The 21,549-nt window shown below is 42.6% G+C and overlaps 1 protein-coding gene across 2 annotated transcripts in view; it reads right to left on the reverse strand.

The window, feature by feature from the left end:
• Nucleotides 1–21,549, reverse strand: part of ASTN1 (astrotactin 1) — a gene marked incomplete at its 5' end in the record, with an annotated part of 320,320 nt that overhangs the window by 195,516 nt on the left and 103,255 nt on the right. For both annotated transcript variants that reach the window (XM_082675767.1, XM_082675766.1), the window contains one exon: nucleotides 4,625–4,812. In XM_082675767.1, the coding sequence (XP_082531893.1) occupies nucleotides 4,625–4,812 (188 nt within the window). The remainder of the gene's footprint in view (nucleotides 1–4,624; nucleotides 4,813–21,549) is intronic.

Consider the following 21,549-nt stretch of genomic DNA (forward strand, 5'->3'; position numbering starts at 1 on the left):
AGAAAACTATGCGCCATGGGCTCACCTGGGGCTCCCAGCAATGAGGAGCCTGGGGACCCCTGAGGAGCCAGCAGTTGGAGGCCACAGGAACCTGCAGACGCTGGCCAATGGGCTCCACACAGCCGGGGCTAGTGGTCCTGCGTAGCACCCAGGATTCATTGATGGGTTATCTTCATAAAACTCTCAGAGGGATAGACAAATGCTCAAAGATTATTTTTTTCCTCAATTGTGAACTGTGCCTAAGAAGGCTGAACTACAAAACATATTATCATCTACCAATGGGAGGTATCACTAATATATATATAACATATATTAGTTATCACTAATATATAGACATATATATCAAACTGAAGCATTTTTGAAAGGCTACTTGCTGTGAAAAATATACTTAACCAGGGCTTCCCTGGTGGCGCAGTGGTTGAGAGTCTGCCTGCCGATGCAGGGGACATGGGTTCATGCCCCGGTCCGGGAAGATCCCACATGCTGCGGAGCGGCTGGGCCTGTGAGCCATGGCCGCTAAGCCTGCGCGTCCGGAGCCTGTGCTCCACAACAGGAGAGGCCACAACAGTGAGAGGCCCGCGTACCGCAAAAAATATATATATAATATATATATATACACTTAACCAACCCATATGCATATAGGAAGTCTATTAACACTGCCATCTTTAATTACAATGATGAAATAAGTAGATAATCCATTAAAATTATATTATGCACCATTAAATTCTTTTGTGTACTTTAAAAAGAAAAATGTAGATCACATGGTAAATTAGCAAAAGGACAATATGGAAATTTAAATCCACACAGAGTCTGACCATCTAATGTAAAGTCATATTAAAACTTGACCTTCAATGGAGTAAAAAATTTGCTTATAACTGAAGAATTCCTTGACTTCTGGTTTAAGCTCACATAGCAATTTTCATTTGATGATTTTGCTTTCACTTGTTCGAGAGTTTGCAAAAGAGAATCCTTGTGTACTTTTGTAGTTTTAAACGTCAATTATCTTGCAAAATTCGAAATAAATCTCTTCAGCCACATCTGAATCATGCAGGAGGTTAAAATACATCATGTGACCCTCAAAGCAGTAATATAAGATTTCAGGAAGGAAATCCAATTATTCTATGTAAGGAAGAAATAGTACTTCTTTGGAAAAAATAATTCAAAAATTTTAGGATGTGATTGAAAAATAAGAAAAGCAAAAGGTTTTTTAAAGTTTTAAATTGCCAAGTTCCTAGCTGAGGTATTGGTTTTCTGTAAGCCCACGATTTTGCTGATGGTATGTATATACTGGGCACAGTGTAAGAGAGAACTTACCAATTTTCATCCATACAATGTCAAAAGGATACAAAAAAAGGGTTTTCCTCTATATCTCATTCTCATTACTTATATTGACACTTTGTGTGTAAATAAAACACAGTGAATGCAAAATATAAAAACAAACAGCCGTCTCTGCCCTGAGGCTATATGGATGAGAAAAGTGTAAATACAAAATGAAAGAAATGTAAACTTTAAGGTGTTCACAGAACCATTAATTCCCTCTGCACATACTAGAAATATTTCGGATTATTAGTTAAGCTTTTAAATATACATTTTCTTAACAAAAGAGAAATGGTTGGGTATATTCATGTTTTTTTGTTTTTTTAATATTCATGTTTTGATAACCTTAAGTTTTCTCTTTTTTGAATTATGCTATTTGGATCCAACTAAAAACTGCATCAGTATTGATTGTTATAGTTAATGAAAAATAGCCCTGCTATTGTTATTTCATAACTAACAGGGTTTGGGTAATAAGACTTCATTTAAGTGCATTTCGCTGCCCAATACTGTTACTAGTCAAAGGATTTTGCTATCTTCTAACATTTATAATGTTGTCATTCCAGATGACTCAAATGGCTTCCTACCTACTTCCAAAAGATATGGCATAAAGTGTATCAGATAAAGTCTACCAATCCCTGAGTCTCTTAAGAAGAAACCATCAGAGACTCTGGGAACGACATCTTCAAACAGGATACCTTCAGGCTTGATTTCTAAGTTGAGGGCAGATACAAAATTTCAAACTTTGAAACTGTTTCTAGAATAGAATGTAAAGGATAGGAGAGACAGTGTCTGAGGGTGGATGCACTAGGAATGGAGGTAGGCGGGATGGCAAGAGAGGCGGCAGGAGGCTCCACTGACCACACCATCTTGGCAAGGATGGGAGGGAGTACTTATATTTTCAGTTCACCTCGGGGGCCCTGTGCTCCTGCAGAAGCCACAGGCTTTCCTGAATTTTTCATGGAGATGTGGACCCATCCACATCCAAGAGGGCAAGCCAGCGACAAATACCAGACCTGCCCACCCTTACCCTTTACTCAAGCCCTTTGAACCTCTGCCTCCTCCAGCTTAGTTGAAAATAACGTAGAATAAACTAAAGTCAAGCTGAAGGAGTAATCTCTCCCATGTTATTTGGAAAACTGAACATCATAGTTGGTCTGCCATGGGTAACCAGTAGCATATGAAGGAAAGAGTCCCAGGTTTAAGGCTGACTTTTGTTCTCCTTCCAGTTCAGTGTCCACTTCCCATTAATTCCTGCCCAGCGGGGCTCAACAAAAAGCATTAGCAATGTAGGGCTTCTTGTAAGGGTTATTACGTTTTGGGGACACCGTCTATTTCCTCACGTTCTCTGGCATCCCTGATCAGCCCCCCATCCCCACAAACAGGCACACACATACACATGCATGCACACACACTTCTCTGGAGAATCTATTGGAGCACCTCATTCTGAGCACAGAAGATGGGGTCCTTGCTACACTGAAGATATCATGTAGCAACTAGGACAATCTTTGGACTGTCCTCCCACAGATGCTCACACCACTTCCCCAACCCCCACTAAACACACCTTCTGACACCTCGCCTGCCTTAACCTCTTACACTCAGGGTCTTTCTTTCAGACACAGCCACTCCCAACGTCAGTTCCTGGGAATCTCTTAACAGTTCTCTTTACCCTAAACATTTTTGTGGTGTTACAAAGACTGGACCTTTGAAATGGTCTTGGACCAGAAGAAAACAAAAACTATCCATCACAATAACCGCCTCCCACATTGATGGGAGGATGCGGATAGCTGGTGGAAAGTCCACCATTGTACCCTTCTTTCCAATCAGACCACATGATAAAGACAAAAACAATGTGACCCCTGCATCTGTCACCCCAAGCGATGCCAGGGCTGATTCTGCAGGTCTGCCCGATCTCACCACAATCTGGAAACTACAAGCTACGTTGAAGAAGACAAGCTTCCCTGAGAGAAGAAACAGTGGTCTTTGACTAAGGATGTACAAGTGCTCTAACCCTAATGTTATAAACCTCAATTAATTTGTAAATGTGAGGCACAGTAATCTGATTTACCTGCTCACTTTCTGGCATATCTGGACACTGAAGTTTTTCTATTTGCTATTCAAGGACTCTTTTCTCAACCACATAGTTTAAACAAAGTAGAGCAGCTGTGCATACGCAGGCAATCTATCAAGTCAGTTATTCATGGAGACACTGGCTGAGGAAGAAATAGAAGGCTTGCAGTCTGAGATTTTATCAGAGATTTTATAGGGCTATTTTCCATGCCAAATATTTAGATAATGAAAAATTTAATACATCTAAAATGTGCTCAGTTTTCCCCAATCTAATACACAAAACTAAACAGCACATAGTGATGGTACCAGAGTAATAGATTAATTAAAGTTTAGATCAAGACCTCGTTTGGTACTCTGTTGAATTTCCTAACAGTGAAAGAGCCCATCCCCCCCCATACATATAGTCCGCAGATAATCAGTCGAGTCTCAACCTGCTTTCAAGCTACCCCAGGAGCAGGTGATGTACCGATTTTACTAATAAAAATACCAAGTGAATCAGGCATGTTCCATTTCCACTGGGAAATGCATTCATTTATTCCACAAATAATTCTAATTAAGCATTAACTATGTGAATGCATTATTCTAGGTGTTGAAGATACACCAATGAGCAAAACAATGCCAAACAAAACCCCTGCCTGCCACTGTAGCACTTACTTTCTAGTGAGATTCTAAAACACAAGTTCCTAGAATTTTAGGAAAAATTCTCTAATTTTCAGAAGGGATATCTTAGAAGCGATGCTGATGGTGATGTTTCTGAGATGGGCTAGAGAGAAAGGCAAGTATCCATTGGCACACCCTTTATTGTAAGAGGAGAGAAAGCCAGGACTGATTTTTCTCCCATCTGGGAGAAGAGGGCTCAGTAGCAGCGAGCAGCTTGGCAACTCAGTCCCTCAGCAAACATTTATGGAGAAACTGTTATAAGATATTCTGATCTAATTGAATAATTCCTTTCTAAGACAATCCACTACCCCCATCTGACACCGTCTCTGGTTTGTAGAAGTCACTCCCCATCTAGGCATGTTCTTAGAACAGTCGGGTAATGATGGTACAGAAGTAACTGCAATTTTTACTTACACCACAGGTGGAGATGTTTCCCATAAATGGGAAATGTACGTATTAACAAGATCAACGATCAGACTGTGGAGCTGGGTCCTACAGAGCTCTGTCTACGGCACCCAGACTCTTAATGTCAAGGAAGTACAAGCCATAGCCTGAGAGGCTACAGTTGTGCTGCTCTTACCATGACTGAGATGTGGAGGATTCTCAGCTCCTCTTCTGCCGACTCACGCTGGGGTTCTTCGGTTGGGTCTTGTCCAGGGAGGCTTGGGGCACCGTCTTGGTGGTGGATGTGAAAAAGTAGAGTGCCATTCTCCAGCCACTGCTGCCTCCAGCGCACCAGAGGGATGTCCTCCGTGTTCCCTGAGATCTCTAGAGGACAAACACCAAAGGCATAGGTCAGAATTCCAACTGGACCAGTCCGAATCTCCTTTTCGTCTCCTTCTTAGACATCGGTACCAATTAGCCAGTGTCAGATGAAGACAACAAAGGGTTTCTAACTATAGTTAAGTCAGGCTTACTGCTGCTCCAAATCTCAAGAAAGGGAAGAGGCCCTGAGAAGAAGAGAATTATCCGCCCATCAGTCTTTGCACCATAAACTAGTGGCCCAGCCTCTCACCCACTGAGAAAAATACAAAGGTAAAAACTCAAGTTCTTCCCCGTATTTCTATGATCAATAGCATCCTTTACTTAGTACAGTTTGAATACCCTGATGACCTCTTGAGGTAAATAGAAGATTCTTTGCCTCTTGTAAATTTGAAAGTGTGAGTTCCCTAGAAATTACTTGGAGACGCCAGTGCGTCTGCCAAGGAGAGAGTTGGTAATTACTGTGCAGGGAACTGGCACTTACAGGAGAGTCCTGGGAGGTTACTGCAGAGCCACTGGAGCTGACAGGTTATTTCTAAAACCACCGTCATGTGCTGCATAGTCCACTGGAGATGTCTGATGCTTGCTTTGGCAGGAGTAATGTTTTAATTCCCTTTAATATTCCTCTTCATTTTTGCGGAGCAAAGGTGGTATACATGAGAGGGCTGTGAAGAAGCAGGCCTTACCACAGACATACGCACTCACCTGCTTTCAGGCACTGAAATATCATCAGCAAATAAATAACAATATACCAAAACCCACTATGTACTTCATACTGTAGGTGTTAAGCGGTGCTGCAGAAGCATACTGTTATGTGTCCCTTTCTCTAATATTCCTAAGCAATATCAGATCGAAGCTTTGAGACATCCCACAACAGAAAGAACCTGATTAATCCAGCTTTCTTGAGCTTCATGTGGCCCTAAGATCATTTTTTCCTTAACAGCTATTATCATCCTCGGAAACTCATATTCTGCTGAACATACTTTGGCAGAGCATGGCTTTGTCAAATTTCATCTTTTTTTGAAAGGCATGGCTTCTTCTCCCAAAATTTATCACCTTTGACTAAACAATTCAATACACGGAAAGAAGATATAGTAAGATCTGTTTAGAATAGTATTCTCATCAAGTTACCACAATCATAAAGAGGAAAGCAATTTTAAATATTTATACAGTTTATACATATCTTTCATTCTTTGTGGGAGTGTACAAATGATGTTCTGCTGTATTTATTTACTTATGTAGTTATTCATTAATTTATTTAACAGACACACATTGGGCATGTATTATGTACGCACCAGGCACTGTTCTAGGCACTGAGAGACTAATCTAAATGAGGCTCTCAACAAGTTCTCCAAAGCCACCCACTGTGAATGAATGTGTAAAGTGTTACACCACGTGCATAAAAGTTTTGTGGAAACAGAAGAAGGAAGGAGTAATCTTGCTTGGGTAGAGGGTGGAAGATGGGAGGAGAATAGCATTGCCAGAAGCAGAAGATCCTATAGTTTTGGGCCTTGAAGTGTGAGTGGACTTCCTATAATAGATAGCGAAGTGGGGAACGGACATTCAGACATTGATAGAAGAATACGTAGGAGGAGGAGGAAGATGAAGAATACTGGCTGGTCCTCTCAGGGAAGGTCAGTGAGAAGGATTCATGAGCCACAGGTCATCAGCCTATGATGATTCCCTAGCTCATCCTACCATCCTACCTCTCCTCCAGGGAGGAGAATAAATTTTGGAGTGTGCAGGAGGATGAGGGTGCAGCAAAAACAAGGTGCTCAGGGTCCCCTTCATCCTTAGCTTCTCTCCCTAATTGCCTGAAGGACTTAGTCATCCTGTTGGGTTGGTAAGCTGTTCATGCTCTGGAAGTGACCGGCGTGAGCATCTAGGAAGCTGCAGTGGGCAGAGGGTATGCAAAAGGCTCCCCTGCAGCCTGGTCCTGGTTTTCCCCAGGCACAGCTCCATTTGTTAAGTGAGGCAGTGACAAAAGCTTCCCAAGTTCATCTTTCCTCTAAGGGGTCTTTACAGACTTCCAGGTGAACAGAAACCCTTCGGCGCACCTCCAAGGGTGCCTGCATAGACCCGCGGCTGCCGCATGACACTTCATCACAAGTCCTGCGATCACAAACCCCGCTCGACAGCACTCACTCTTTCTAACCACTCATCAAGGCTCCACATCAAAGCACTGGGAAGATTCTTCCTGGGAAACACACCCTTCTCTCCCAAGTCCATTTCCTGACATTACAGTAGAAACCAAACTCCATCCCCTTCTCATCACAGACATAAAAATCACAAGCAGCGACAGCTCCTAATAGAGCACCTAATGGCACAATTAAATCACCTAGAGCAACACACGTCCAGCCTCTTGCCTGCACCTGCTCTATTCCACACATGTCAGGTCCCACTTAAGCCCTTCCTGTAACTATTCAAGAGGAATCCAGCACCTCATACCTCTAAAGCACTCAACAAACTGGCTCTCTGTTTCCCAGGAGACCCTCATCGAGGAGGTCAGGCTCATTACCCCTGTTTTAACTGTGGAAGCAGAGACAAGTAAATACCCAGACCAAAGTCACCCCAGCCTGACACAGAACAGGGACTAAGACAGATGAATGAATTTCTATCAGATCCCCTCCACCTCCAACACAGGCATCAGAGGACATGACCTTCGAACATGCATAAAGAGAGGAAGCAACTGAAAGCCCATGGGGTCTTTCAGGAATTTTTGTGCCACAGTATTTAAATTTTTTGCACAAAGCCTTAGTATTCCATGAGTTCTTTTACAACTGAAATATAATTCACATACCATAAAATTCACCCCTTCAATATATACAATTCAGTGGTTTTTAGTATATTCACAAAGTTGTGCAACCATCACCATTCTAATTCCAGAACCTTTTAATCAGCCCCAGAAGAAACCCTGTACCCACTGGCAGCCAGGACTGTTTCTGAGAAGGAAGGACGCCTGCTCCAAGGTTCTAGGAGTGATGGTACCAAGGATAGAACGGGTGCAGTGGGGGTATGGGGAGGTGGGCTGAGAGCACAGAATCTCTAGCCTTGGCTTCCAGCCCAGCCCTCTGAACCTATCTATGGGTTATTCATGGCAAATTCCTTTGGAAAATGATATCCTGATTCTGCCTGGACCAGAATCATCATAGAGGGGAAAGGGTGAAGGAAGGAGGGTGCCATGCCTGCCAGTGAAGGTGTCTGTCACTTTTTAGGTTGAAGATAATTACAGAATGATAGTTTCCTCCTTGGCTTTTTTCCCCTCTCCTGGCAAGATCTGACACAGGAGAGCTAAAATGCTAAACTAGGAACTTACTTACTTATGCTATATCTGGCCTGGGTCAACCAATGAAAAATCACATAGAGCACAGTAAATGTCTTGTGAATTTCATCGCAGTGGGGCTGAGATCAGAGCTTGGAACATCAGTGTAATCACGTTGGTCTGGATGTCAGCAGAATATCTCAAGAAGAATAAATGCTCAGAAATTGCTTTACCAATGCAAGCCTGACCTGGGACTCCCAAGGAGCAAATGTGGGAGGTGATCAAATAAGTTACTTTAGTCCAAGACCTCCTGAGGGCTGTGGACGAGGCTCAAACAGAGCCTTTGCCAGTGTACTGAATAAAACAGGTGCCAACAGGAGCCTGCACAGTCAGATCTCAATATACCACAGGTGGCACGAGCACCACAGCCATCACCACACTGTGGGGCTGAGATCTCCAGAAAGGTAAGGCTGCCCTTACTTTTAGCATTCCATTTGTCCCATTCTTACCCTCTGTTAACCTCACAGATCTCAGCACCTCCAAAATTTTGGAATGCCCGAAATTTACAGAAACCAGGATGCCATTCATTCTTTTTTTTAAAATATATGTTTTTTTCCCTTGTAATGAGAACTCTTTTTAAAAATAGTTATTTATTTATTTATTTTATATTTGGCTGCGTCAGGTCTTAGTTGCGGCACACGGGATCGTCTTTGCGGCATGCAGGATCTTTCGCTGCAGTGCGCAGGCTCTTTGTTGCAGCGTGCTGGCTTCTCTCTAGTTGTCATGCAGGCTCCAGAGCATGTGGGCTCTGTAGTTGCAGCACACAGGCTCTCTAATTGTGGCTCGCATGCTCAGTAGTTGTGGCACGGGCTTAGTTGCCCCGCTGCATGTGGGATCTTAGTTCCCCAACCAGGGATCGGACCTGCAACCCCTGCATTGGAAGGTGGATTCTTAACCACCGGACCACCAGGAAAGTCCCAGCCATTTATTCTTGAATACACAAAGATCCTTGGAGCACACTCTATTTGCCACATTTAGCAAGTTGTGCTACATGGTTTCTACTCTCAAGGAGCTTTTGGTCTAGTAAGAAAATGAAGACAGAGCCATGAATAAGTACTCTAAACCGTAATAGCACTGCTGGGTGAGAGGGTGGTACTTGGCTGGGCATATACCCTTGGAAAGGGATAAAATGGGAAGAAATGTTGGGGGTCAATTCGAGATGAAGAAAACAGTGTGTGTAACTGTGTAAAGGAACAGCAGGATGATGCGTGTTTGCAGAGTTGCGGGAGGTCTGGTTATGCTGCAGAGTGAGGATATGGAGAGGAGGAGTAGAGGACTGGGCTGAAAATCCAGATTGGTGTCAACTGTAAAAGTTGTGAATGCCAGTTTTAAGGAGTTCAGAGCTAATGGAAAGTCATCCGTGGTTTTATTAAGCAGAGGAATGAATAAAGTCATGAGTAGAAAGATGAAGAGGACCCAGAAAGAGTAGCAGATAGACTAGACTCAATCACAGTCCCAGTGTAACTCTGATCCTATATTCTGCAGGAAACACGATACTAAACTGGAACTCAGGAGACCTCGGTCTAGAGTAACCTTGAATGGAATGCCTGGCTTTGAATTTTCTCATCTGTATACGGAGGAGCTGTGTTGATGAATTTCAAGATCCTTTTGTAACTTGCCGTTCCACAATTCTAAATCCAAAGGGTGTGCTTCATGTGACCACCTAGAAAGGCAATGATTTCAATGTACCAAGCAGTGTCAAATCCTCGCTCCAGTCTAACCTGCACTCTACCTCTTCCCTCCCTCTGAGCACAGAGTGGACAGGTTAGAGATGATTCGATTAGAGTCTGTAGAGGCCAGGCCCATCTTCAGACTGGACCTCATGCTGATACAGATATGTGGATTCTGAGAAAGAAACCTTGGAACTTCTGGATGCAACAGAGAACCAGGAAGATGGAACCTTGGGCAGGGAAAGTCACACTGCAGAATAACCTGGGATGGGGAAAGGCAGAGAGGAGGACAGTGAGATGAAATCACTTTTAAATTGGTCTTAGTCATTGTTCTGTTAGCTTGTGTGCTGTGAGCTTGCAGCACTGTCTTTTTGTGGGGTTAGCTTAGGACACTCAAAACTTGCTCCAGAAATCCCTGGTCCTTCTTTAGGCAACCCCGCATGCTGAGAGTCCCTGAACTGACCTGCTAAGACACATCATATCAGAATCAGAATTTCCCCAAAGGACAACTTCACTGAGGACCAGGTGCATGATGTCTTCTTTCAAAGAATCTGGCAATTGAAAGTCAAATGTGGATTTGAACTAGGGAAATTCTCAAAGATCCTTTAATTCGTTAAAGAACTTAGAGTAGCTTAGGTTAGTCCTGGTATTCTGGGCCCCTTTCCCACGCCTGGCAAGGCTGAGTTTCAAGCTAAATCCAGTTGTGTAGTAATGAGGTGGCCCAGGTGTTGAGGTCAAGTCGGAAGGAAGCATTAACTTGTCGATTCTTAGCCTCATGTTGAGGGTACCTGATGAACTGGCCCTGCAGTCCTTCAAGATTGAGGGTGACACCCCCTGATGGCCATTGCTGACTATTAGAAGACCCTGCTTAGATCAGGATTTTCAAACTCATTGTTAATTTTAAAAACCCTTCCTCCAAACCAAATCTAATATGGCTTCTGAGGGGGTTCCCCAGAGCAGAGTTAGAAAAGAACTGGATCAATTGGAAGACAAATAAAATGCACAGCCATGAAATTCCCTGCCATTAGGGGATTGGAGGAGGAATGTCTATGGGTTATTAGTTTTGCTTAATCGTTTTTTCAATTCTATTAAGTGTGGTATTGTGAAAAGCCTCATATTCTTCATGAAATAATTACAAGGGAAAGGGAACATCTCTAAAAATAGAATCTAGTCACCCATCCACCCTATGCTATCTCAGCTGTCATTCTGAGTTTCCCTGTGCCACCAGGATTAAGTGCAGAACTTTAGTAGCGATAAGCTAATTATCCCAAACTAAGAATAACAAATGAGTCTTGTCCATCAGTGACTATCATTAAGGTGACCAAAGGTAGGCCTGTGATAGAATTACCCCCTTTTCTTCCATTCTTTTTCACTCCCCCCCCCCCCCGCCTCAAATCCCCATTTCAGAGTTTGAAAGATATTGATGGTAGGTCTAGTTTCCCACATGGTCTCATTATGGTCTTCCAACTAAAACTATTAAAAGTGGCATTAATTTTCAACACCTTTGTAAGAAAACAACCTGCTTAAGTCAGGGGTTAATAACAGTAGAGGATCACTAATTATCCTGTAAATCTTTACTCTGGTATCAAACGTGACCGAAGTCTTTAATGTCTCTGGAACAGCAGCCTCTAAAGACCCCAACTTGTTCCATAAACATAATGAAAGCCGTGCATTAGTGTCCTGGCCATCTGTGAAGAAAGATGAGGGACAGATGAAAATCAGACAAAGGAGAGGGATGCAGAGAGAAAGGACAAAGTCGGGAGAAGTGAGGACAGAAAACTAGGCAGAGAAACAAGGTCCCATAGGTTGAGTTGGCTGGGCCTCCACACCTCTTGCCATCTGGTATGGAGTTCTGGTGATGCAATCCCACATCACAGAATGATAGCCACATAAAATAAGGCACCCTGCGGACCCTGAAGTCCACCAGCTCACCAAAGGCTTGCCTGAAGTTTGTGCCTATGTAGGTGTGGCTAAGTGAACAACCAAATGGGAGATAGTACGGCTAGGTAATTCTTTTGTGAAGATGTTCAGAATCCAACTGGAAATGGAACTCTCTTTGTGGTTCTTCTATTAAACTCACAGTCGGCCGTGGAGCTGCTACTTATCATCTCATTCTCACTCCTCTGCCCCACCACACACAACCATGTGAGCAAAAGCTTTATAGCAAAATGGCTTAAGATTTCAAGAATCTCTCACCCAACAGAAGAACAGGATGTTACTTTTCCAAGTAATTCAAACCTTTTTGATTTTCTAAGATTTGGAATAGAAATTTCCACTTGTGACCAGAAGGATAACTGAATTCCTATTTCCTCTGCTTGGTGACATTTCTTCTCAATGGCAAAAGGAAGAGAGCCTCAAATCATTCATGATCCAATGATAAGAAACGGAATGGCAGGTTAAAGAGAGCTTTGGATTGGGGTGGGAGGGCAGGAGAATGAGGCTGCTATAATTTCCCTGGAGCCCACTTTTCTCATCTTCAAATGATGGGACTAGAAGGTCTCTAAGAACCACTCACCCTGCTCTAACCATGGTATTCAGTGACACTGGCTCTAGTTAGACTCCAAATCAGGTACAGTCTAAGTTTCTGCATGCCAATTGGATAAAAGTCTCTGGAAGATTTTTCCAGATCAGACTTTCCTCTTGGACTCTGGGATGCTTCCAGCTTAGTTCAGCCTGCCAACTTATAGATTGGCTGTATTGCAACTCATGATAGTGACCTATGGAAACTCCAATCAGCAGTCCCCAATAAGAAAAAATCAAGATGTCTGCAAAGGGTCTCCGATGAGTTTTTACTCTATGTGTTTATGTGAACAAGGTAGTCTAAATAAGAAAATTTCACCTGATTTCTCTCTGCAGCCCCACAAATATCCCTCTATAATAGAGCTATATTCTAAAAAATCAGAAATGTCAGCTTCCTTTAAAGCTGCTTACCCACCCACTTCTCTGTCTTCTGAAGAGGTTTACAATGGACTGAAATAAACTGATACCAAAAGCAGGAGTGATGAGAGAAAGAAATAACGACTCGTATAGTCCACAGTATGTTGTCTCTGGTGGTGGGTGGGGGAGGGGCAGTGGAAAGCGGACGGTGGTTTTGTAAATCAGACTTGATGAAAAGCAGCGAAGCATTCTACGGATGCTGCTGGAAGTAGGTCACTCTGTGCTACTCTGTGCTGGCATGAATAGCAATGGAGCAACTCTGCGCACATTCTATTTACCTAGCCATGGAGATGAAAACATTCCTGTGGGGTGAAAATGCAGCCAAAACATTCTGACACAACCAGAGAGATGAGACGTTCAAATGGCTTATGATTTTATCCAGAATGGTTTGCTTGTTCCTACAACAGTTTTTCTCTGGATCTTTTCAAACCTCTGCAAAGAGTTTATCCACATGATACTCATTAAAGTCTCATTTGAAAGGGAAAAAAAGCCCAAAGCTCTTTGAAAAAGGCAGGGTTATCTGAGCTACAGATGTACGAAGAAGATTTTTAAATATATCTAATTCTATTCTCCACTGCCATCTGACTGACCTTTGTAAATTCAGATAACAGCACATACTTAACAAAATCTGACATCAAGTAAGATATGTAATAGTATTTAAACTCGGTAAAGTTAAAATATGTATTTACGGATCATTTCATACATTGTAACGAGAATAAGTCATTTTGAAGCCTGCGGTTTCACAATTGAAATTCTGATTTGAGCTTTGCAAGTCCTTGGGGGCCACTTCCCTGTAGTGTGGCATTGGAAGCAAGATGGACACATGGGTCTGGGAAAACCAGGACACTGGTTGTAGGGTGATTGCAAGGAAACTGCCTAGTAGATCCAGTGAGAGCTCTGTTCATTCCGAGTCCTCTCTCGTACTCTAGTCTTTTATTAACAAAGAGTTTAGTATTTGCTATAATTCTCTCATCTCGAACAGTGAGGTCCCCTCACCGGTTCTCATCTTATAAAATGGATGGGAAAAGAAAATGATAATGACAAAATATCACCTATAAATGACTCCCAAAAGGAGACTAGCCCACTGCTTGCCCTAAACTGTCTTGATTCATCTCCATTTCTACTTAGTTCTCATCCACTTGTATTTCTGTTCCTATCATCTATGATTCAACTCAACAGTAATGATGTACATATGTGCTGGCCTCTGCTAAGAAGCCCTTTCAACATTCATGAACTAACTTAATCTTTAATGACCCTTGAATGTGGGTATTTATATTTCCATTTTACAAATAAGGAGCTCCAGAAAAGTCAAACTACTTGACCAAGTTCACCCAGTAAGTAAATACTAAAATTAGGGGGAAAAAATTCCTAGTTGTTTTGGCTTCAAGGTTATTGTTCTTTTCCACAGCTTCAATTCCCATTCTCTCATTTTGCACATCTCAACCCCAGGATAACAGAAGTAAAGTGCTTAGCAATATCCAGCATACAATGAATGCCAATCAATATCATTGTCATTATTAACACTGTGGCGGTTTTTTTGTTGTCATTATTAGTATCACTCACATAAATTCCAAAATTGAGCAATAATCTTTGACAGAGTTAAGCAAAGGGTAATTTTAACTGTCACAAGCTGCTTAAAAGTCTTCCTAAGTCCAGGAACCATTAAGAATCAGTTCACTTCCAGTGAGCAACCTGGCCAAGTCATATTTGTTTATCTCTGTAATGCTCCTTAACAAATTGAACATTCCTTAGACACCTCTGATGAAACCCCACTTAAACTATCTTTGCTTTAAGGTCTGGCCACAGGGGCTTTCACAGATGATGCCATGCTTTCCATGTTCACTCAAGGCTGGCTTGCAAGGCCAACTCGGCTGAGCTTGCTATAAGGCACTTAGCAAGACACTCAGTAATTAAAATGGGCAGGTCATCCCAGACGGACATGGGACTGGCTGACACTGTGCAGGACCCTCTGGGGCTCCTGGGCACAAAATCCTTCCTGTGTCCCCCATTTGTTGATTACAGGAAATAGGCTTCATTCATCCTCCATGACCTTCCCGGAGTTCCAACTAGCAGGTTCAAACAGTTGCTAATTAGGGAAGGGAGAGGATGCAAAGACAAAGGAACAGTCAAAAGAAACAATAGTGCAGCCTTGGGGCAGGGGCCCGGTTGCCCCTCAAGGGATACACAGAACAATATCTTTAAGCTGTTTTGCAGGTAGTGGAAGCCCCACCAGGTGGGAAAAGGTAATGATAAGCTCCCCACAAGCACCTAGATCCCAGACCAGCTGGAACCAGAAGGTTGATGATGCTGACTCCCACTTACCTCACCACCAACCCATCAGAAGAATGTCCACGAGTTGATGACACCCTCTTTGAACCATTACTATAAAACTTCTCATTACCGCCTCCAGGTTGGGACACAGTTTTGAGGGTATTAGCCCACTGTGACCCCCTTTGCCTGGCAAAGCAATGAAGCTATTCTTTTCTACTTTACCCCAAACTCTGTCTCAGAGCATTAATTTGGTGTTGGGGTACAGAGGCCAGATTTGGCTTCATGATGACTGTGCTCAAGGAAGAGGGAAGGACCAAATAGAAATGGTGTTAAAAATAACAGCTGAGCTTCCTTCAGGGGTAAACTGAGTCCTTTTCTGCAGATTAATTTGTATAAGTGCTTGTTATCATAAACACCTAGAGGTGCCACTCAAATGGAACCTTCCATTCTCACCTTCCCCCTGGTGGACAAAGCTTTCTGTCCCATTCCTACAGACCTGTGAGCTCACCTCGCTGACCGTGAGCTCGGCCTTCTTGCACACACGTAGGCGGGGATTCCGAAGCTGGGTGGCCAGTCATCTGTCTAGGCTCTTCTCTCTAAACCGCTTTCTCCTACAGGAAACGAGGGTCAGAGTAACTTCTAAAGCCTCTTCTCATACTGAAATTCTCTGATTTTATCTTTTATCTTCCTACGATCTGCAATTACCATAGTGGGGGGCTGAACCTTAAGTTCCTACGAAGTGAAGCTGGGAAGTGGTAATAATCTTCCGTGTCTCTGTTGTGTTATTCAGCCTGAGAAAGGGGAGTGGGAGGGAATTCTACAGACTGCAGCACATAGAAAATTCCTATTCTAATCACTGTGTTTCAACTTACAAAGACCTTTCTTATGAGGCCCCTTCTCTTTTCATTCAGCAGTCCTCTGTGGTAGGTTTTACAGAATTAGTATCGAAGGCCAAAGAGGGTAACTGGTGATCTCAAGGATTAGAGCTAAAATGATGGAAGTAAGAGGGATCAAATCCAGCCTTCTGGGGGCTTCCCTGGTGGCGCAGTGGTTGGGAGTCTGCCTGCCGACGCAGGGGACACGGGTTCGTGCCCCGGTCCAGGAAGATCCCACATGCCGTGGAGCGGCTGGGCCCGTGAGCCATGGCCGCTGAGCCTGCGCGTCCGGAGCCTGTGCTCCGCAACGGGAGAGGCCACAACAGTGAGAGGCCTGTGTACCGCAAAAAAAAAAAAAAAAAAAATCCAGCTTTCTGACTCCTAGCACAGTGCTCCTACCAACCTATGCTGTCTACCAAAGCGATGTTTATTTATCCTGAGAACTCATGAACCACTGTGCTTGTATGTCAGCTTAATGAATTAGATATACAGAAGATATGTATCAATAGTAAACACTGTCAGCAGTTTGAAGTTTGGGCTTATAGACCTGGGAATGAAATTGAGTAATTAACCAATTCACACTAGTGTACAAATCACATGACAATCTGATGTGATTTCCCTGTGACAGACTCCCCCAGAGGATCAAATATGCTTCTTACTGGATTCCAGCTACTGGTCTGAAGACTCTCTTGGGCCCATTTCTGCAGGCTATTGTGTAAATGCTCCTTTCAAAAGAGGTCAAGATGAACTCTAAGTGACCTGCCAGACAGATATCTCCATGGAAATATTAATCTAGCCATCTAGTCCCTGCTGGGTGAAAGATAATGATATACAAGAAATACAAGGCCACTTGATTGCTAAAATATGTTGCTGCTCAGCTGGGAATAACGTACAGTACATTGACAGTACCAGTTGCTAACATCTTTCTACTTTTCTCCTCCTCTTTATTATAGCCCTCTCCCTACTCTATCTTAATTCTAAAGCCCTCCCTCCTCTACAGGCCTTCCACACAAAACACCCATTATGGGGCTGGCACTGAGAAGTGGGAGCCATGCATTCTTCACGAAGGATGTATTTGAGAAAACAGGTCTGCCATTTTGCATTGGTCAGTATCACCACTCTTCACGCCTCCCATATTCCTCCGGCTCCTCTCTGTGCTGGGCCCTGCTCTGCAGTGTGTGTCTGAATCTCTGTATTCCGATAATCATATGCACTTCATAGTGCCAAGGATGTTTTCCTCTTTCTCCCATCTCTGTTATGAGTTTATATTTATGCTTTGCACAGGCCAAGTTTAGTGTTCATAAAGTTCTCAGTGATGTTATGATCAGGCTGAATTTGACAAGATAAAGTAGGACAACTGATGATTATTACTATTTTTCAAAACAATAAAAGCTAACTTTTATTGAGCACTAACTATGTGGTAGGTAATGGGCTAAACACATACATTCTCATTAAGCTACTTCACGGCTGATAAGGTAGGTACTATTATTATCCCCAGATTAGGAAAGCGAAGCACAAAGAGGTTAGGTAACTGATCATATGACTTTAGCATTGTGACTCTAGAAAAGGAACACACTCTTCCTGAAGCCTCACCCTTTCCACTTGCCACTTAGTGAGAGATAGGTCCAGCGTGGGATCATCAACATACAGGCCAACAAATCGACTTCAACTATTGCCCCCTTGACCATGGTGGTAGGACATAAATGAGGCAGTGTCCTTGGTATCACTGACCATGGTCGTGAGAATGGGGAGTGGTGATGCATGAACTGATAATCTGTCTATAGTTTTTTTTTTTTTTTTTTTGACCTTGGTCAAATCAAGAGTGGAAAGCATTACCTGGGTGCATGAACAACATCAATCCCTAAACACAGACTGTCTATTAACCCAATATACAATATGGCAAATGCTTATGAAGTATGTACAACATGACAGGTGCTACCTAAGGACTTTTGAATATATTAACTCATTTCACCTTCACAGTCATTATGAGTTGGATAGCAATCACCTGTAAGAGGGCTGACGTACAGAAAGGTTATGTAACTTGCCTAGCATCGCACATTTAGCAAGTGGAGAAGACTGGGTTCAAACAGGATGTCTAGCTCCAGATTCTGGGTTCTGAAACACTGTACTTTCCTGCCTCTTCCCTATGAAACACCCTAATATATAGCCCCTGTTATAAAACTAATTTCTAATCAACCTACTTGCTCACTATGTGTTCCTTGCCCCTTTTCTCTTGGTTTTCTGCCCTAGCCTTGTCACTATTCTCATATCTTAATGGACATTACATTTCTTCTGGAGTTTAATTTTTAATTTTCAGTAGCTCTCCACACATATTTCCACTGCAAGATGACCTCCCATGGTTAGTTCTCCTCCTTAGCTGATCCTAGCATACCCTACCAGCACCAAAGATCAGGAAATTAACAGGTGGCACTGACATTTCCATTCTCTACTTAGTAGCACTCGCTCATTAATCAGAGGGTCTAACTAAAGCAATGCTAGTGGAGTTTTGCAGAAAGAAAAGAAGTGCTGGGTTTTCTGCTTCTGTTTCTGCAAGAACACACTGTAAAGGAATACAGCTATGTTTCACGATCAAGCCATTATATTGTGAATACAAGTGATGGTAACTGGATGATTAGACTTAAGTCAGGACACAAAGACAGGAACTTAGGGACAGCTGATAGCTTTTCCACCTAGCTCTCAGCCTATGGCCAGAAAGGCACAGAGCTGGAAGGCAATTCTGTGTCAGGGGCATATATCCTCTCTGACATCAGCCGTAAAGCTGATCTCAGCTCCTTAGCAATTATGTCTTTTTCATTCATGAAATTTTCAGTATCTTTTTTGTTTTGTTTACGGCATCTATATTTTCTGATTGTACCACACACTGGAAAATAAGTTCTCTATGAATAATACCTTTTCAGTGAAGTGGAACTTCCTTTCATTTGCCCTACACTCACCTTCTTTGGGTTTCAGATACAGCTTTGAGTCCTAGCAGTTGAATGTTTGGTGAACAAGGTCACATATACTTTATGTAATAAATATTGGCACATTCTTCTCTTAGTCTTTGTATCCACAGACTCATTCTTATCTCTTTCATTCTTATTTGGCTGTTGTGTCCAGCACGTGTCAGGTTTTTTCTTCTTCCTTCATACAACCACACCCACTTCCTGCTGACCACTACAGCTGCCTTTCTGTGCACTCTCTCTGGGTTCATTAAATGCATTCTCTGGAGGGGGGTAACGCAGCATAGCTGAAATAGGAAGGATTCTAATATCAGAAAACCTAAGTCTGAGACAAGGGTCCTGTACCTGAAATCTAAATGCCTCAGTTTCTCGATCTTTCAAAAAATGGAAATACAAATATCTACCTCACAGGGCCATAAAAGTGAAAATGCACATGGGGATGCTTTGAAATATGAGAAATAAGAGTTGTAGTTATTATTAATATTATGATCATTAAAGATTAGCAACAGGAATAACTTCTTTTATTCCTGGTAAAAAATCACTCTACTTAACTGTAGAGTGCTGTTGTGTCTTCCATGCCCTTCATGATGCCATTTTGTTCCTCTTTTTCAGCCAGGGTAGCATATCGGGTCAATGTTGTCAGAGAATGATTTTAATGAACTCTAGGTTATTTTCCTGAATCATTAATGAAATGACAGAGAGCCTTTTATTTTATATTTTATAACTATAGCTAGAGCCTGTATCTGGGAGAACATTACCTTGAAGTTGATGACATGAAAATCACCACCCTCTTTTCTGTCCTCTACGTAGATTCTACTGCTCTTCTTGCAGTTTGTCTCCATCAATTTGACTTCCTAGTATATAAAGTATCATCTAAACCATGTACGAAGACTTTTATACTGCTTTCCTAACTAAGGCTCCATGCCCAACAAATACGGTAGTAACTTACCATTTTAAAAAATAGATTTCAAAGGTAGAACCTGCCAGAGCTTTTTGAAAATCTAAGTAGATCCCTTTGATAAACATGAATGGTACCTCTACAGAGCAGTGATCATTCGGACTTGATTCTCCTTTATAGATTCCCACGGTTACCATGTCTCCCCCCACCACTGTGCCTACCTCTTCCATGCATGCTAGGTTCAATTATGTAGAAGTATTTACAGATCTCATCCAGCAGCATCAACTTTAGGGGTTTGCCCCCAGTAAGGGCTCAGAGTCCGTACAAACTGGGAAGGCCTGCCAGAACAGGTGGAACTAGATATTTTGTACCACTTTCCCTAACTTCATCTCTGAAGTTCTTCAGGACGCATGGGTGTATCTCAGGTAGCACCAGTAATTTAACTATTCTTGTTACCCAGTTTGGGGTACTCTTTGTACTCAATATTACTTGTTTTAGTACTTACATTTCAGGAAGTAACATGCTTGATGAAAAATCACAAATTCTTCAATATAAAAAAGTCATTCCATCAGTTAATTTTATCATTTCCCCCTCCTACAATCATGAGAGAATTTAGGGTTTTTCAGACTGGCATCATTTCTTTACATCTTGTGGGGGATCTCTTATATGCTTGATGGTTATAAAAGTCTATTTTTGGTCAATTAATTTCTATTTAGCGTGCATTTTTCATACATAATAACCTATTAGAGTTTTCCAAATCCTTGCCTTTTTTGTTTTCAATTTTGATACTTAAATTATTCCATTAGTACAAAACATATACTAGGGAGCTTTGTTTTCTTTGTGAGAGGTTTCTTCAGTCGTTTAAGAGATCATTTATATCCTTTGTGTTAGCTTTGTTTTTTCATGAACAGCCAGACCTGGATTTGGTGGGGGAAAAAACGCTTCTGGTGTAAAGATGGCTTTTCTTTTTCTGGGCAGATCTTTCAATCTTAGGCGAGGGATCCCTAAACTGCAATGGAAACCCCTCACCACATCCACTCTCCTCACAGGAGGGAAGCGGAAAGCCCAGCTGACTGGCCTCTGGAGTGAGACGAATGGAGGGGAAAATACTGCCTTTGCCAACATGGAGGGTCAGTCATTTGGGGAGGGATGGGAGAAGGAAAGATGTTTCCCGTCTAAGTTTCGAGGACTGTGTTACAAATGATAAAACTAAGATGAAGGGACTTTTGAAAATAGCCGTCTCGGCCTCTTTAATTACCCTGTCTAGAGAGAAAGTCTGTCATCAGGGCTGGAGTCTGGGACTATTCAAAGAGATTGATTGGAGGAAGACACTTTTTCGTCCCATCTAGATTGCTGCGGTTTTACTGGAATTGAGGCAGGCCATAAACCTATCAGTGACTCAAGAAAATGGAAGCAATTAAGTCTGCAGGTGCGCCTATTTGTCATATTAATGATGGATCTGTGTTAATGTAAGTCACAGGAGGCTTCCGCATGCGCGCTCTCGGCTACGGCTACGAGGGCGTGAAAGGACCTGGGGGCGGGGCTGCGGTTGCAACGCTGCCCTCCAGGAGTCCGGGCTCAGTCCCCGCCCCCAAAGCTCATCCCCTCCATCCAGCTCAGGCTTAGACGCTCTCTTGCGGGGGCTCCAATTCCAATCAAACTATTTCATAGATGCTGGATTTGACTCAGGTGAGGAAAACTCTAGTCGAAGGAGACGTGGGGTTCGATGTGCAAGGAGTATGATATGCAGGCCTGATTTTGCAGTCAGACAGACCGGGTTTGAATATCAACCTTTCTACTTCGTACTGGT

The sequence above is a fragment of the Grampus griseus genome (assembly GCF_964374135.1).
Source record: "Grampus griseus genome assembly, chromosome: 1".
Lineage (NCBI taxonomy): Eukaryota > Metazoa > Chordata > Mammalia > Artiodactyla > Delphinidae > Grampus > Grampus griseus.